Source organism: Myxocyprinus asiaticus, chromosome 15, assembly GCF_019703515.2.
Source record: "Myxocyprinus asiaticus isolate MX2 ecotype Aquarium Trade chromosome 15, UBuf_Myxa_2, whole genome shotgun sequence".
NCBI lineage: Eukaryota > Metazoa > Chordata > Actinopteri > Cypriniformes > Catostomidae > Myxocyprinus > Myxocyprinus asiaticus.
The window spans coordinates 14,499,648-14,517,938 of record NC_059358.1 but is presented as its reverse complement, the minus strand read 5'-3'; the positions used below and the strand labels follow the sequence as shown (position 1 = coordinate 14,517,938).

At 43.1% G+C, this 18,291-nt stretch overlaps 1 protein-coding gene across 1 annotated transcript in view; it reads left to right on the top strand.

Annotated features, from left to right (window-relative positions):
* LOC127452931 (SH3 domain-binding protein 5-like) overlaps positions 1-18,291 on the top strand; it is a 46,476-nt gene that overhangs the window by 5,920 nt on the left and 22,265 nt on the right. The window contains exon 3 of the mRNA XM_051718822.1: positions 7,293-7,421. Within this exon, the coding sequence (XP_051574782.1) occupies positions 7,293-7,421 (129 nt within the window). The remainder of the gene's footprint in view (positions 1-7,292; positions 7,422-18,291) is intronic.

The window sequence follows — 18,291 nt, the reverse complement described above, 5'->3', positions numbered from 1 at the left end:
ACTGTTCATGAGATGGATAGCCTGGGGGAAAAAAAACTGTTCCTGTGCTTGATGGTTCTGGTGCTCAGAGCTCTGAAGCATCGGCCAGAAGGCAACAGTTCAAAAAGGTAGTGGGCAGGGTGAGTGGGGTCCAGAGTGATTTTTTCCAGCCTTTTTCCTCACTCTGGAAGTGTATAGTTTTTGAAGGGGGGGCAACCAATAATCCTCTCAGCAGTCCGAACTGTCCTTTGTAGTCTTCTGATGTCTGATTTTGTAGCTGAACCAAACCAGACAGTTATTGAAGTGGAGAGGACAAACTCAATGACCGCTGAGTAGAACTGTATCAGCAGCGCCTGTGGCAGGTTGAACTTCCTCAACTGGCGAAGGAAGTACAACCTCTGCTGGGCCTTTTTTGCAATGGAGTCAATGTGGGTCTCCCACTTCAGGTCCTATGAGATGGTAGTGCCCAGGAACCTGAATGACTCCACTGCTGCCACAGTGCTGTTTAGAATGGTGAGGGGGGACAGTGTTGGGGGCTTCCTCCTAAAGTCCACAATCATTTCCACCGTTTTGAGCATGTTCAGCTCCAGGTTGTTTTGACTGCACCAGACAGCCAGCTGTTTAACCTCCCTTCTGTATGCAGACACATCATCATCTTGGATGAGGCTGATGACAGTGGTGTCGTCTGCAAACTTCAGGAGCTTGACAGAGGGGTCCTTGGTGATGCAGTCGTTGGTGTAGAGGGAGAAGAGTAGTGGGGAGAGCACACATCCAAGGGGGGCACCATTGCTGATTGTACAGGTGCTGGAAGTGAATTTCCCCTGTCTCACAAGCTGCTGCCTGTCCGTCAGAAAGCTGGTAATCCACCGAGAGATAGACGTGGGAACAGAGAGTTGGTGTAATTTAGTCCGGAATATAGCTGGGATGATGGTGTTGAAAGCCGAACTGAAGTCCACAAAAAGGATCCTTGCATATGTCCCTGGTCTGTCCAGATGTTGCAGGATATGATGCAATCCCATGTTGACTGCATCGTCCACAGACCTGTTTGCTCAATAAGCAAATTGAAGGGGATCTAGAAAGGGTCCAGTGATGTCCTTCAGGTGGGCCAACACCAGTCTCTCAAATGATTTCATGACCACAGACATCAGGGCGACAGGTCTGTAGTCATTTAGTCCTGTGATTTTTGGTTTCTTTGGGATGGGGATGATAGTGGAACATTTGAAGCAGCATGGGACTTCACACTGCTCCAGTGATCTATTGAAGATCTGTGTGAAGATGGGGGCCAGCTGGTTAGCACAAGATCTAAGACATGCAGGTGAAATGCCATCTGGGCCCTGAGCTTTCCTTATCCTTTGTTTCCGAAAGACGTGGCTCACATCATCTTCACAGATCTTAAGTGCAGGTTGAGTAGCAGGAGGGGGGAGGAGGGGGGTTGCAGGAGGTGTTGGTGTTTGTGTGAAGTGAAGGTCAGAGTGGGTGTGGGGTGTGAGATTGGGCCTTTCAAATCTGCAGTAGAACACATTCAGGTCGTCAGCCAGTTGTTGGTCCACCACAGGGTTGGGGGTAGGAGTCCTGTAATTCGTAAGTTGTTTCGTGCCACTACACACTGATGCAGGGTCGTTAGCTGAAAACTTGTTTTTCAGCTTCTCAGAGTATCTTCTTTTAGCCACTCTGATTCCCTTATTCAGTGTGTTCCTGGCCTGATTGTACAAGACTTTATCCCCAACTCTGTAAGCATCATCTCTGGCCTGACGAAGCTGCCTGAGTTCCGCTGTAAACCATGGTTTGTCATTGTTAAATGTTAAATATGTCTTAGTAGGAATGCACGTATCCTCACAGAAACGGATATATGATGTAACAGTATCTGTGTGCGCATCCAGGTCTGTGGCTGCAGCCTCAAAAACACTCCAATCAGTGCAGTCAAAGCAGGCTTGTTGTTCCAGCTCTGCTTCATTGGTCCATCACTTTACAGTCCTTACTACATGCTTAGCAGATTTTAATTTCTGTTTGTAGGTTGGAAGAAGATGAACCAGACAGTGATCAGATAGTCCCAAAGCTGCTCTAGGAACAGAGCGATATGCATCCTTTATTGTTGTGTAGCAGTGATCCAGTATATTTCTGTCTCTGGTTGGGCATGTAATGTGCTGTTTGTATTTGGGCAGTTCACGTGTGAGATTTTCTTTGTTAAAATCCCCAAGAATAATAATAACCGAGTCCGGGTATTGTTGTTCTGTGTCTGTGATTTGATAAGCCAGCTGTTGCAGCACGGCATTCAAACACGCGTTTGGCGCGATATACACACACACACCAGAATAAACGAGGAAAACTCCTGCGGCGAGTAGGAAGGTTTACAGTTAATAAAGAGCACTTCCAAATTAGGACAGCACATCTTCTTTAACGTTGTTACATCTGTACACCAACTTTCATTGATGTAAAAGCATGTTCCACCTCCTCTTGGTTTCCCCGTTAACTCTGCGATGCGATCCGCTCTGAACGGCTGAAAGCCCGGCAGATGTAACGCGCTGTCCGGAATGGCTTCACTCAGCCAGGTTTCTGTGAAGCCAAAGGCAGCAGAGGTTGAAAAGTCCTTGTTTGTGCAGGTGAGGAGATGTAGTTCTTCCGTTTTGTTAGGGAGAGAGCGGAGATTCGCTAGATGAATGCTCGGCAGCGTTGTTCGAAAGCCCCGCCATTGGAGCTTGAGCAGCGAGCCTGCTCGTCTCCCTCGCCTGCGTCTCATAGTGCATTTAAACAACACAGTCGCGCCTCCGAATAAAATGTCAAACAAAACGTCCGAATATTCAAAATCCGGGAAAAAAAGACTGTCTGGTATAAGCTGTCGAATGTTCAGCAGTTCGTCTCTGGTAAAACTGACTGGAAAAAGATGACTAAACACAGGACAAACAAACAAAAACAACAAAACAATAGAAGCTCTCCACACCAAGGCGGCCATCCGCAGCACAATCATGATGTATATGAAATGCAGCATCAGCTGTTGCCGTGGCTTAACTGGTGAAAGCACCTGTCTCGTAAACAGGAGATCCTGGGCTCAAATCCCAGCAGTGCCTAATAGGCTTTGGCAGCAAAGTCAAAAACTTAAGTGAAGTTTGTCTGATATTTGTTATCTGTCATTTGCCCCTGTGTTTTTAACTAGCACAACACCAAGCAACATAAACAGCTGGTCCCATGGCTTAGCTGGTGAAAGCTCCTGTCTTGTAAGCTGGTCATCCTGGGTTCAAATCCCAGTGTTGCCTAACTAGCTTTAGGTGAGGAATTTGAAAACAAACTAATGCCTTACCCAAGGAAGACGTGGGTTTGCCAGCAGGGAAAACGTCTTGCGGAAGATACATCACACGGGGTTACTGACAGGTAACCAGCGCATTTGGAGCACCTACCCCAGTACAGGGCCTACTAGCACACGTACTGGGCTGGCAACAAGTTTCTCTGCAAACTCGCCTGCCACAGGGCTTAGGAAGAAGGACATCCAGAGCCCACGACTTCGTGAACACGACTGGGGGTGAAAAGCGCACGTCTTCGCCTATGGGAGGGGAGAGGTGCTATACGCAAGTGGTACACCCGGCCAGCTGTCCCGCAACTTACCTGCTTGTACCTGACACACGGGACGAGACCGGCTCAACCCGGAGATTGTAAAACCTCGCGAAGGTGTTAGGTGTTGCCCAGCCTGCTGCTCTGCAGATGTCTGCTAAAGAGGCGCCATTGGTTAGAGCCCAGGAGGCCGCCACACTCCTAGTAGACACGCTCGTAGCCCCAAGGGGGGTGGCACATCCTGGGCGTGATATGCCAAAGCGATGGCGTCAATGACCCAGTGGGCGATCCTCTGTTTGGAGACAGTGCTCCCTTTCCGCTGACCTCCAAAGCAGACAAAGAGCTGCTTAGAGCGTCTAAAGCTCTGTGTGCGATCCAAATAGATGCGTAAAGCACGCACCGGACACAGCAACGACAAGGCTGGGTCTATCTCCTCTCGGGGCAGCGCTTGAAGGTTCACCACCTGATCCCTAAACGGGATCGTGGGAACCTTGGGCACATAGCCCGGCCGGGGTCTCAGGATCACGTGAGAGAATTCCGGACTGAACTCCAGGCACGTGTCGCTGACAGAGAACGCCTGCAGGTCCCCTAACCTCTTGATGGATGTGAGTGCAGTCAGGAGGGCAGTCTTCAAGGAGAGTGCCTTTAGCTCAACTGACTCCAGGGGCTCAAAGGGGGCTTCCCGCAGGACCACGGAGAGATCCCACGAGGGGATGAGGCGCAGTCTGGGAGGGTTCAGCCTCCTCACGCCTCTAAGGAGCCTGATGATCAGGTCATGCATCCCGAGAGACTTACCGTTCACTGCGTCATGGTGCGCCGCTATAGCGGCCACATACACCTTCAAGGTGGAGGGGGACAGCCGCCCCTCCAGCCTCTCCTGCAGAAAGGAAAGTACCGACCCGACTGCGCATCTCTGGGGGTCTTCGCGTCGGGAAGAACACCACTTAGCGAACAGATGCTACTTCAAAGCATACAGGCGCCTCATAGAGGGGGCCCTAGCCTGAGTGATCGTGTCTACCACCACGGGTGGTAGGCCACTTAGGTCTTCCGTGTCCCGTCCTGGGGAACGTTGCCATAGTAATGTTCTCGCAGTGAGGACATGATCCGTCCACGTACGCTGTCTCCACGTGGGCAGCGCCCAAACACGTAAGGCAGCGATCGTGGCCGTCGGAAGAGGTGAGGTAACGACAGCAACCAGAAAATATACACAAACGGAAAGGCATCTTTAAAAAGACGCTCCCGTAATTGCCACACTTTTAGAGGAAAATATACTCTTTCAGAGGAGGAATATACCCTTTTAGTCTGCCGAAGCGCCCAGGGGCGTTCTCTGCACTCCACCGGTGCAGAGGGGGAGAAGCCACTGAAATGCGCTGTAAATCCAGCAGTTTGTAGGTGAATGGTTTGGCGGAGGAATTCAGCTCAGTGAAATACAACCGTTCGGCTCTGAAGAGAAAATCTGAATGAGTGGTTGCGAGCCAACTCCTTTTATACCTGTATGTCTGGGGGAGTGGCATGCAAATTCCACTCGCCAATTCCCATTGGCCTTTTCTCAAAGATCAGAGAGGATTGGGGCTCCCAGGAGTGACCCCTAATGTCACTACATCAACACAACGTCGAGTGAGTGACAGATAGGGAACTGTTGTGCTCTATTGACCTACTACATCTGCATCAATGTAGCAATTGCTGGGTAGATCCAATACTGATTACAAATTACATAACTAAAATCTCTTGGATTATATTTTTCAGGTAATCTAATGTGATTACTTTTGGATTAACTCTGACCTAACTCTTGCTTATTTGATGTCACATGCATTTGAGTAAGATAATCTTGTACAATTTTTACATAATGTTGATTAAATTCATGTTAGAAAACGTAATGAATCAAAATATGTGAATTGATATGATTGTCTGTGTTTTTTACATGCTTTTTGTCTGTTACTAAGTGAAATATAAAAGACACTTAATTGGTCATGAAACACAAAAACACATTTTAACTGAAATGTAGGCCTACTGTATGTATTGTCCAAATTAGTAGAAAAATATGGTATTAAAAATATGGTATGAAATATCCTTATTTTTGAAGCAGAGAACAAAAGCAGTTTTTCTAAACTAAAACATTCTTTACCGCACTTGTAATTTTGATGCATTTGATGGACAAAACCCTTCCAAAGACATAGTGACACATAGTTTTATGACAGAGTGATAATTAAAATGATTATTAAAATGTGTTCATCAGGAGTTGGTCAAATTCACAATGTGAAGTTGAGAAAACATGCAAGCTCAACTCTAAATGCAAAACAAGTTTCTGCTGTTGCCTGATTATTATGTGATCATGTAATCCATAAAAAGTAACTAATCTGTTCTTGTGTATTTTAAAATTAAATTTAATGTAATTACAAGCACTTTTTTTGTAATCTGAATATGTAATCCAGATTAAATGTAATCCATTACCACTCAGCACTGAATGTAGCATACTACTGTAACAGAAAGGTCTCTTGTTTAATGGAAAGGAGGCGGCGGGAACCAGATGAACGAACACAAAGACTAATTAAACACAACATAAAACTGACGCACACACACAGCTTTGTGCGTCTTTATCTCTCTCTCTAACTCCTTACGGCCCGGCCACGCCCTCCTCCTCGTCCCATACCCCCAACGCCCAATTCAGGCCAGGAAACCAAATGGCCTGACTTACTCCCCCTTCCCCATCCTGGAGGGGAGGTGTTGCCCTTTCGGCTGTCCTTCCGCCGGGTGGTCTTCCCTGCATCCTGGGAACATGAGTAGGATGAGGGGAGGGAGAGGGGAGAGGGAAAGAGAGCCCGAGAGAGAGAGGAAAGAAAAGAAAAAGAGAAGCAAAAAAAAAGTCCTTAGTCAGCTGGAACACCTCCGTCAGTGATGCTGGGCGATGGCACTGGACTCGCTCAGCCGTCCCTTGGCCGCCGCCTCCTAGCGGTCGGCAGCAGGAACGGCTGCCGCCTACTCCTGGTGGTCGGCAGCATGAAAGGACACGCCTCCTGGCGGTCGACAGTGGGAACGGACACCTCCACCTGGCGGTCGGCAGCGGGAACGGACACCTCCACCTGGCGGTCGGCAGCGGGCTCCTCCGCCTCCTGACTGACGGGAGTGGGGCTCCTCCGCCTCCTGGCTGACGGGAGTGGGGCTCCTCCGCCTCCTGGCTGACGGGAGTGGGGCTCCTCCGCCTCCTGGCGGACGGCAGCGGGCTCCTCCCCCTGCTGGCGGACGGCAGCGGGCTCCTCCGCCTCCTGGTGGACCACATTGGTAGTCCGCTTTAAAACTGCTCCAGTACCACCAGATCGTGTATCCTCGGCGTCGTGTTCTTGAGCCAGCAGCGGGGTCTCCAGGACAGCGTGATCCTCCTCCAAACTTCCCGAGTTTCAGCTCCAGTGTAATAGAAAGGAGGAGGTGGGAACCAGATGAACAAGCACAAAGATTTTTAATTAAACACAACATAAAACTGATGCACACACACACACAGCTTTGTGCATCTTTATCTCTCTCTCTAACTGGCATCTCCTGCTCCTCTTTATCACTCTCCCGGCTGATTGGGATAATTCAGCGTCGGGCATCCATCCTTACGGCCCGGCCATGCCCTCCTCCTCGTCACATGTGTGAAATGATTATTGTTGCATGCTATTTCACATGCTATTTAGAAATGAATGCAGTATACAGTGCATACTGTGCCATATACACCAAGCAGTATGCTAATATTCAGTTACAAAGCCATACTGATTGTTCATGTTTGGTCCTAGGATGCCAGGCAGAAGTTTCGTTCATTGCTGGTGGAAGCCACTCTAAAGCTGGATGAGCTGGTGAAGAAGATTGGGAAAGCCGTGGAGGAATCAAAACCTTACTGGGAGGCTAGGCGTATTGCACGACAGGTGAGGCCTTTTGTGTGAGCCAAACAAATCAAAACAAATTGGAAAAACCCAATCTCATCTTCCCGAAGCCTAGTTTACCCATACAACGTCTGTTTCCAGTTTGCACTCACCATTTTCTGTACAATGTGTTTTTCTTTTATCTCTCTCTGGAGGTTACTTTGCTATCAGCTTGTTATCTGCTATGAGCTGGATTGCACAGTAGCATTCACTCTATTTCTGTGACAGGTGATTGGCTTTATTCAGCGGGGGATAAAAGACTGCTGAGAGAGAGCGAACGTTTAAATGAAGAAATCTCGGTTCCCTTTTCTCAAGAGCCTGTACTATTCTTAGAACGGATTATCTGTTTACCCTCCATTAGTATATTGCAGCTGTTTGCGATGGGTCTGGTGCTAAAGGGGGTGAGAAACGAGTGTAGAAATGTCTCCATCACTGCAACAAAAAAAAAAGAATTTTCCTCATAGTATTTTTGTCATTTTGCAGTGAATGCCTCTTAATATCCTTAAAACAAGATAAATTTACTTGAGACGCAAAATGACGTAAGATTTTAAGTCCTATTTTGAGGCAAATCTAGCAAAATTGAGTGAGGTTTATGTTTAAAGCAAGTTAAAAACCTACAGTATTTGCCAAAGGGGTAAGAAAAATACATTGAATTCATAGGGAGTACACCAATTTTGTAGTAAAATAGTGTTGTCTTGTTTTTGTAAGTAAATGAATCTTGTTTTAAGGATGTTTAGATATTTTTACTGGAAAGACAAAAAACTGATTAAAAATGAATTTTTGCAGTGATTGCTTTGACTTCTTTTAAGAGCAAAGTTCCTTGGATTTTATACAACACATAGTAAACTTAGTGGACTGAATCAGTTACAGTAGGAGTGTTGACCTGCTCTGAAACTGGGGCAAGGTATTTAGAGTGTTAGTTGTTTTTCACTCCATTGAGGAAGAATTGTAAGTGTCCTATTTAATTTCACTGACAAAGCACTGATTTTTCTATACATGGTGGAGAAAAGAGATTGTGATTGTCTGTTTGTCCCTGAGAAAACAAATTAGTCCTTATTTGGGAAAAAACATGAAGAAAATCATGGCAGACATGTTTATTAGGTCCAGACTGTATATATTTTCTCAAAAATGTGTCTGTTATTTGGAGAATGTTATACTGACAAATTATTTTTCCAAATTGATAGACCAAGGAGCCTGAGTCTCTTAGCAAGTGTTTTGTCATATGTTACTCTTCATTCGTTTGTTGTCTAGTGTGTCAAGAAGGTTTTTTAAAATACATTTACATTGTATCACAGAATGACGGAGTCAGTGCCACTCAGCTCAGATAAATGGATGCTTTCATTTGTGCTGAGATGTTCAAAAGGCTTGTTGTATTATGTAATAGCCAAGCAGAAGAGCCAAATTGATAAACAGGAAGCTAATGATGGACCTACGTTCTGGTATTGTGTGATGAAAAGGGCTGTGAATGGCTCGATTCCTGAATCAGGTTGGAAAGCCAGACGCTTATCACTTTCACCCCAGCCAAACCCAATCTGTTGTTCTCAGAAATGCTCAACTGCTGCCGTTGGGGAATAAATGAACTCAAAACGGCACAAACGAGGGTCTTGACATGCCTTTTTTATTATTTTAATACGTTCTTTGAGGTTCACTTACAATAATATTATGTTTTTTTTTTTATACATACTGTATATTTCATATATTTGTAAAACATGATCATTTTCCACTCTCATTCTGACCCTCTGTCTGAAACATTCGGTTTTGGTACTGCTGCTTCTTTAAGACTTGACAGTAAATGCCCACTGTTATGATTGGCTCTCTACTCTTGACTGACCTGCTCTTTCCTTGCCATCACACTGCTCACCGCTACTGGGCAGGCTACTGAAGTGATAAGGTAAAGTAGGCATTGTTGTATTTTTGTGGAGATGGTCAGATGCAAATATCTACCACAGTGTGACATCCCAAAGTGGAGGAAGTAGAGAATGAGTCATTTTGGCAGCTTGATTTCAACTAATGCTTTTTTGCATAGGGAAGAATGTGTCGAGTTCTGAAACTTACAGTATGTTTTTATAATACAAGGAACTATTACATGTGAAAGGGTCAAGGAAAATGCAATTCCTCATGTCATGACCACTTCTTTTTATTCTCCCTTTATCTGTACTCCGTGTCAAGGGGGATCTATGTGTTATGCACCATTTGTCATATATCTGATGTTACTTGTATGGAAAAGATACTGGATTTGTCATCAGAACTGTGTCATCGTAGAATATTGTGGGTGGTTGCCAGGGCGTTATGTGATAGCTCGGGTGTTGCTAGGTTGTGACTTACTGGCCCAAGTCAATGGAGCGCACCCTCAAAGTCTCTGTGATATCCTGGTCCCAAGAAATTTCGTTTTTCTTTTTCGTCTGCTGGGCAGAAATCGTAATTCTGATCGCTTCGAAAAGTAATAGCACACGTTTCCTCAGCAAGCCCCACACTTTGAGGTATCATTCGCAAACAATGCAGGACAAGTTGTGTGCTTAAGTTCAATTTGATTATTCAGATTGGTTTAAGAATGTATAAATAAGTTTTATACATGTAAGGTATGTCTATTCACTGTCTTTCAATTCTGTCTCTCTTCTCTCCTCTCTGCTGTCTCTCTGCAGTGAGCATTTGACTGCATTAAGTGGAGCTTTATTTGTTGCCCGTCTCTGCAGTTTTTTGTGTCTCTCTCCCCACTCCTACAAAGACTCTGTGGTTTTCTACCACAGACTTCTCTATATAAGGAGCAAAATTTCACACAACCACTAATGACGTCTGATGCCAGTTTTTGCAACAAATTTCAGTGGAAATGTAAACTTAATTAGAGCTCATTTTCCTTCTGAGCTTGTTGTTGGCCGTGCACTATTTGATTTCACTTCTGTAATGAACAGTGTTCTCTTTCAGTCTCAGACTTTGCTCTGTGCTGTATTCAGAGATGTCGGTGGCTGTTTTAGACTCGCACACATCAAACACATTCCAAAGTCTTTAAAAAAAAAAAAAAAAGCCTTGTATCTGTATTAAAAGGATCATATCATGAAATGTCAAATTTGTTTTGATCTTATGAAAGTAATAGTTTGATGTACTTTAAAAACATACTGAAACTTTTCAGATCTCAAATCTTCCTCCCCATTAAAAAAAAAAAACATGATTTGAAACTAAGCTAGAAAAATGGCTCACTACAAACTTTCACAATGTTCTGATATCAGACATTAACACATAACTGCCCAGGTTAACACATGTTAAAACATGACGTGTTTAAAATTCAGGATTTAAAAATACTATTATTCCAGTTTGTGTATACTGTAACTTACAATAAGTGTATCCTTCCTAAGATTCTAACGTTAAGAAAGACTGGCTGAAGTATATTTTTAACAAGATCCCTGATCATGTCAGTCTGATCTTAACCGTTTGTGAGGCTCATTAAAGTTTGGATTGTTTTATGAATCTGTCACAATGTAATTCAGGCTTTCAAAGAGGTGGTTGTTCAAGAATGGTGCAGCGCAAACAATTATTTATTAATTATATGTTGAACCTAACAGTAAACCTGCAGCCCATTAGTTAATGTAGCTTAGTGCTGCTGCTTGTATTACATGCAAAAAGGGCATTTATAAGATTCCTAATGGGACAGCAGCCACAAATAGCCCAGCTATATATATATATATATATATATATATATTAGACTGTATCTGGTGCAAAAAAACAAAAAAACATTGACTAACATTATAAGTGACCCAGCTGTCTTTTAAGTATGCCAGGACCTTCAGTTATTCTGCGGCAGGAGAGTGGAGAGTCGGTGAGTGAAGATACCAAATCTCTTATCAACATTCTAGTTTGTTTAGATTGACACACTATAAAAGCCTGGTTTACAGTCACACTCATACAATCATTAGTCTGTCACAATGCTTTTGAAAATAATTAACAGTTCACAAGGTTTCTGGTTATGTGTAGATTTCAGTTTTAGATGCAGTTGAAGACTCATTTAAGTGAATGATATGCATAATGAATGAACGACGGAACCATTTAGAATTATGTATTAGAAGTGTGCTGAATTTAGGGATGAGAGGTTTTTCAGAACTGTTCTGATATGAATAATTCAGTACACATTTCTCATCAAGAATTCTTCTGAACAATAAACGGACACATTCTCAGATGCACAAACATGACATGCCTATAAAAAAGTGTTTTTTAACCTGGAGGTCGCGACCCCCCAGGGGGTCCAAAAGGGGTCACTGGGGGATCTTGGGAAAACTTCTATTTTTAACGTGTGTAAAAAATACTTGCATCGTGGCACCACCTTCTGGCGACTTGATATAAACTAATTACTGCTTATTGCAAGACGTCACCTGGGTCTAGTAATTCATATATTTGTAGTCATCTTAGTTGGTCAGCAGATTAGTCATGGAGCGATTTCTAACTGGTGCTGATGTTAAAAAGCGTCCAACAGAAACAGAGTCAAAAGGAAAGAAAGCCACAAGTAGGAAATATGACGAAAAGTACTTGGAATATGGCTTCACTCAATCGATGGAGATCCATGACCACAGTTTGTGATTTGTGGCGACGTATCAGCAAATGAGAACCTTAAACCATCCAAAATGCTAAGGCACTTAAAAACTAAACATTAATCACTACAAAGCCATTGGAGTTTTTCCATCGAAAACTACAAGAGCTCCTTCAGAGAACTCCTTCAGAAAGCTGTTATGGTGAACGAGAGGGCTCTGTGCGCCTCTTTCATTATCTCTAGGTGAGATTTTTTCCTTACCCTCCGCTAAAGAGACTTCAGTCAGTTTTCCCACTACTGATAACTGCTCTTCTAGTATGCTTGTATAGAATACATCTACCATGATGGATTCATGAAGTCTTCAACACAGTTATTGTTCTAAAGCCTTGAGACATGAATTATAGAATGGATATTTCTGACACTTGAAGCTGTGGTAAAATGACACATGTAAGGAGGATCACTTCTCATCATGCCTAAGAATGCTCCTTACCCACGGTAAAATCGCTGTAATGCACAACCATGTGGCTTATTGCTTTTTCTTTTTTAATAAAGTGTATTAACAAATGTATGTTATTTTACACCTGTTAATGTGATAATACTAAAAACATACTTGATCATAGGATAGGAACTTCATGCTTTTGAATTGTCCTGCCTAATAATAATTTCATTGGTCTCAGTACTTCAATTTGAGAGATGTCAGGCAAGTATTGTCCTTGTCAGATTGGTGGCACACACTCACACAAAGTTTCACCAGTGTCTCACAGTGTGCCACTGCAGCATTTTTCCTTTCTCATAAAATATATGTAGCTTGAGTATAAGCTGACAGAAGTTGAAACGTACTCTGATTCTGTGTCCCATATATGGCTTTATTTGGCTGGTGCGAAGCGTATAAGGAAAGTGTATTCGTTGTCTTGATTACATGATTTTGGCACTCAAGCATTCTTTTTTTCTGATTAACACTTTTTATTGATTCACAAAATTGACAAAGAAAAGCAAAACATATATTCACAGAATCAACATTTAACCCCAGCTATTACCCCCACCCTGACCCTCAACAAACATCCCTGTGGTCACACATGAGTATACACATAAATAAAATAAAATAATAATCACACACATTTAAAACTATACTTCTCTCTCCACTGCCCTCCCCGAGAGCCCTCCAAGAAGGCCAAATAGCTACCCCATTTCCTATCAAATAAATCGAAGTTTTCCAGCCTTCTACATGACATTCCCTCGAATGCCGCCACCCTCCCCATCTCTGTGCACCACTCTTTAAACCAGGACACTCCAGCCGACTTCCATTCCCTTAGAACAATCTGTCTGCCAATCATAACACTGGCTAGGACCCAATTTTTTGTGTGTTTACTCTCTATATTAATGACCGCCCATCACCTAAAATACAGAGTCTGGGGCAAAATGAAATTTGAGTGCCCAATACGTCAACCATAAAACTCTGAACCCTCAACCTAAATTCTTGAATCTTAACACACCACCAAAAAACATGGGTTGTGTCCCCATCTTCTGATTGGTATCACCAGCAGGTGGGTGTGTCTTTCAGACCAAGCCTATATAATCTAGAGGGGGTCCAATAGAATCTTAAATTGCATAAGACGCACCCTTGCATCTTTAGATGTAGACTCGATGTTTTTTAGAATCCTAGCCCACACTCCCTCCTCCAATACCAAGTTTAAATCTTTCTCCTATAATGTCTTGAGAGAAGTTGAAGCTCCATCTTCCAGACTCTGAATTAGCAGGGAGGAATACACTGATGCCTCATGACCTTTTCCAAAAGCAGTTATCACCACTCCCAGAGTATCTGCCACTTTAGGGGGGTGTATGCTACTCCCAAAAATAGTACAGAGCAGGTGGTGCAGCTGTAAATACCTAAAGAACTGAGATCTGGGAATCCCAAAATGTTGAACCATATTTTCAAAGGATCTCAACACTTCACTCTCATATAGGTCACTGAGTGTATTAACCTCCCTCTTAATCCACTCTGTCCAGCAGAAAGGGGACTTATTAATACATAATTTTGGGTTCAGCCATATGCTCGAGGCTACATTTAAATAAATGTCCAAATTAAACACTCTGGACACTTTTGTCAATACCAAGTGTAAATGCGAGATAACAGGGTGTAACTTAACTTCTCCGATTAGTTTGATATAAAGGCTTTGCAATGGCGAAATGGGGGCAAGAACTTCCTGTTCAATACAAAAGCAGGGAGGGGCTCTCTCAGGTGGAAGCAACCAATGAGCCAAATGTCTGAGACTGAATGCATAATAATAAAACACAATCTTGGGTAGGCCTAGCCCACCTTTGTCAATCGGCCTATGCAACTTACTGAAATGTAATCTGGGACGTTTACCATTCCAAATGAAGGACTTTGCTATGCTATCAAATTGCTTGAAATAAGAGAGGGGGACATCTATAGGGAGAGACTGAAGCAGGTAGTTGAATTTTGGAATACAATTCATTTTAATAACATTAACCTTCCCATTCATACATAAATGTAATGAAGCCCACCTACCCACATCGCTCAAAAACCTTTTTATTAAAGGGTCAAAATTAAGTCTAACTAAATCACACAAATTTGCTGGGAATAAAATACCCAAATACTTAATGCCCTGTTTGGGCCACTGGAAGGCGCCTGGCTGAAAAGCTGTCAGAGCCAAAGCTTCAGATTTAGACCAATTAACTCTGTATCCTGAGAATTTAGAAAAGGAATTAATAATTCTGTGGAGGCAAGGCATAGATCTAGCGGTGTCGGAGACGAATAATAAAATATCATCTGCGTAAAGCAAAAGCTTATGCGCCACACCTCCCGCCATCACCCCTGGAAAATCATCCTCTTTTCTTATCGCGGCTGCTAATGTTTCCAGGGCAAGACAGAACAATAATGGGGAAAGAGGGCAACCCTAACGGGTGCCGCTATCCAGAGTAAAATATTCTGAAATGAATCCATTTGTTTGTACCACCGCTACCAGGTGTCTATAAAGTAATTTAATCCATCCACTAAAAGTATTCACGAATCCATACATTTCCAAAATCTTAAAAAGATAATCCCATTCTACCAAATCAAACACCTTTTCGGCGTCAAGTGAGATGACAGTGACCAGTGTCTGATAATAATTGCCTGTAGGCAAGGCCTTAATTTCCTCGACAAGCTCCTCCAAGGTTATCTCAGAATCAAGAGAATTGGAAATTCTAATTAGAATGGTTCTAAAAGTTTCTAGTATCTTCATCAGTAGACGAAGACGTGGAACTATAGAGATCAAGATGGAATTCTTTAAAAGCATTATTAATATAAATGGCAGATGTAAATATTTCACCACCAGCAGATTTCACTGAGGGAATGGTAGAAAAAGTCTCTCTGTTTTATATAACTAGCCAGAAGCTTCCCTGCTTTGTCCCCCGACTCAAATTTGGAAATTTAGCCAAAACTCCACCTTCCGTGACAAAATAGTATTATATCTGTATTTCAATCGGGTCAATTCTCTGAGACCATTAGATGACATTCGGCGCTTCAGCTCTGCCTCGGCACTTTTAATATTCCCTTCCGAATTCACGAGTTCTTGTGTTTTGGATTTTTTGGTGAATGAGGCATACTGTATGATCTGGCCCCTAAGAACCACCTTAAGTGCCTCCCAAGCCACGCCCACAGAGAATAGTGTGGACCAGTTGGTCTCCATATAAACACTGATTTCAGTCTTTATCATTTGTTGGAATTCAGGATTTTGCAAAAGGGATACATTAAAACGGCAACTATATGATTTATTTTTCTCCGTATGTGGCAACACCTCTAAACACACCAGGGCATGATCTGAGACTAAAATGTTTCCAGTTGAGTAATCAACAACAGATGAAATGAGGGACTTAGATATATATAAAAAAAAAAAATCTATTCTAGAGTAAATTTTATTCACTGATTAAAAAAAATGTATAGTCCAGATGGGTTCGAAAGTCTCCAAATATTTGAAAGACCAAGATTTTTACACGTCCTGTGAAGCGTCAATGTTGCTCTAGGTGGCTTACACACTTTTGCTTCACTAGGATCAAGGACTGAGACCATCAAAAGATTAAAGTCTCCTCCCAATATTATATCATGAGGGGTGCCAGCGGCTTGCAACATCCCTTCAAGATCTATAAAAAAGCCCTGATCATACACGTTAGGTGCATAAATATTAGCCAAAATAAGACTTTGCCCCTGAATTTCAGCTAAAAAAAATGACTTCCTAATTTATCTTTACTCTGTTTGAGACATTTGAATTGTAGACGTTTACTTCCCAGTGTAATGACTCCCCTGCTCTTACTCGAGCCAGCACTATAAAAAAAAATGTCCACCCCATATCTTATCAAAGTTTTCAGCTTCCTGCAGAGAAATGTGCGTTTCTTGAAGAAACACTATATCATATTTCTTATGCTTAAGAAGAGAAATAACCTTTCTTTTTTTATGGGGTGCCCCAACCCATTCACATTCAACGTGGAGAGAGACAATCCACTCATATTAACATTTGACATTTTGACATATAAGAAAAAATATATTGTGTGTCAAAAACAAGATTATAAAGACCACATTCCAACATTGGTGTGACTATTAAAACCCGAACATCCCCCGGAACAAAACAAACAGAAAAAAGAAAAACGTGTGCATTAACCCCGTGTACGACAGTGCCAACTGGCGTCCATCCCTCCAAACTCAAACAGTCCATGTATGCCTACGAGGACCCCTGTGACAACTTTACCATCAGATTGCTGAAGTCCAGTGTTTCTATAAAAATTTTGTGAGACAGAATTACACAGCAAAAGATAATCTATAAAACAAACTCCAGCCAATAGGCGGAACAAACTCAAAGAGCGTGTATATTCATCCACAAAACTGTCGTGAAGGTGTGCCACTCTGCAAAATAAACTCCAGCTGCTAGGCGGAACCAGCACCAAAAAACGCTCAGTTTCCTCAAACAGTCAAGTGAATGATCAGTGAGCCGGTCCACTCGGCTGCAACGTGAGTACCACAAAATGACTTACTCCATTGACTTTATGAAGGACATCGCTTGCTGTGGGCATGTGAATGTTTTATGGCCCTCCTTAGCATCTATTCTCAATTTGGCCGGGAATATCAGTGCAAAAGCGAACTTCTATTGATGTAAATGTTTCTTGCATTCCTTGAATCGATCACATTTCTCTCTTGTCAAATTCGCAAAGTCTGGGAACAAGAAAATGCTGTGGTTTTTCCAAGAAAGTCTTCCTTTACTCCTCGCCTCGTGTAACACAGTATCTTTATCGGATGATCTCAGAAATTTGGATCTCCTTCAGCAGATCTACGCGCCGGAACCCTGTGAGCTGGCTCGATTTCCAGCTTATGGCCTGTTATGTCGAGCAGATTCGGAAGGAGCCCATCCAGGAATTTCACCATATCCACACCCTCTTCGGCCTCAGGAATTCTGACAATACGGACGTTATTCCGCTGGCTACGGTTCTCCATGTCCTTCAACTTCTCCCAGACACGCTCCAAATCCACCTTGGTTGCTAGTGGATTAGCAGATAATTCCCTCTCCGATGACTCCAGATAATCGATCCGTTTCTCGACATCCCCTCTCTTAACCATCTCAGAGAACTTCGCCTCCATGGCAGTGATCGATCGACGTATCACAGCAAGATCCTCCAATCAGCAACGACCTTTGTCAGCATTGCCGACATGCCCAGCATCTCTCGCCGCATTTCCCGCATCTCTCCGACCAAATCGACTCCCAGGCTCGCGGCCCTCTCAGGGGTATCAGCTTGAGCACGTTAGTGTCTTTTAATGTCTCCAGAGCCCAAGGATTTTGAATTCTTTGACTTATTGTCCTCTTAGAACAGTTATGAAACAGTGTTTATTGAATCTCACCGGTTTATATCATTAAAAGTGTTAAAACTAGCAAAGTGCGCAGAGCTCGCCATTCACACGTCCGATCCTCGCATGGCGTCGGCACTCTTGAGTGAGTCATATTTCACTACAAAGAAATCCCTCAGATAATAGTCCTAGATAATAGTGTTTGGCTTTGGATCAGCAGGGAAACATAGAAAGATTGTGTCACTCAGCAGAGAGGCTGTAAATGCTTTTCTCTCATAAATAACCTGCACATCAACCTATGACTGCTTATCTTCTTCCCCTCCCCTTTCTGATTGATTGTTTCCTTTACCCATCCCCACATGGCAAAAGTGTTGGCAGGAAGATAATAAACCAGAGAATACTTGGGGAAATGAAGGTGAAGATCATGTCCATTTGCAGAGGCACCCTTGACTTCAAATGGGGAATTAGGGATTAGGCATTGTCCCAGGCTGTGTGTGCTAGTTTGAGTGATTGTCTTGGTGGTG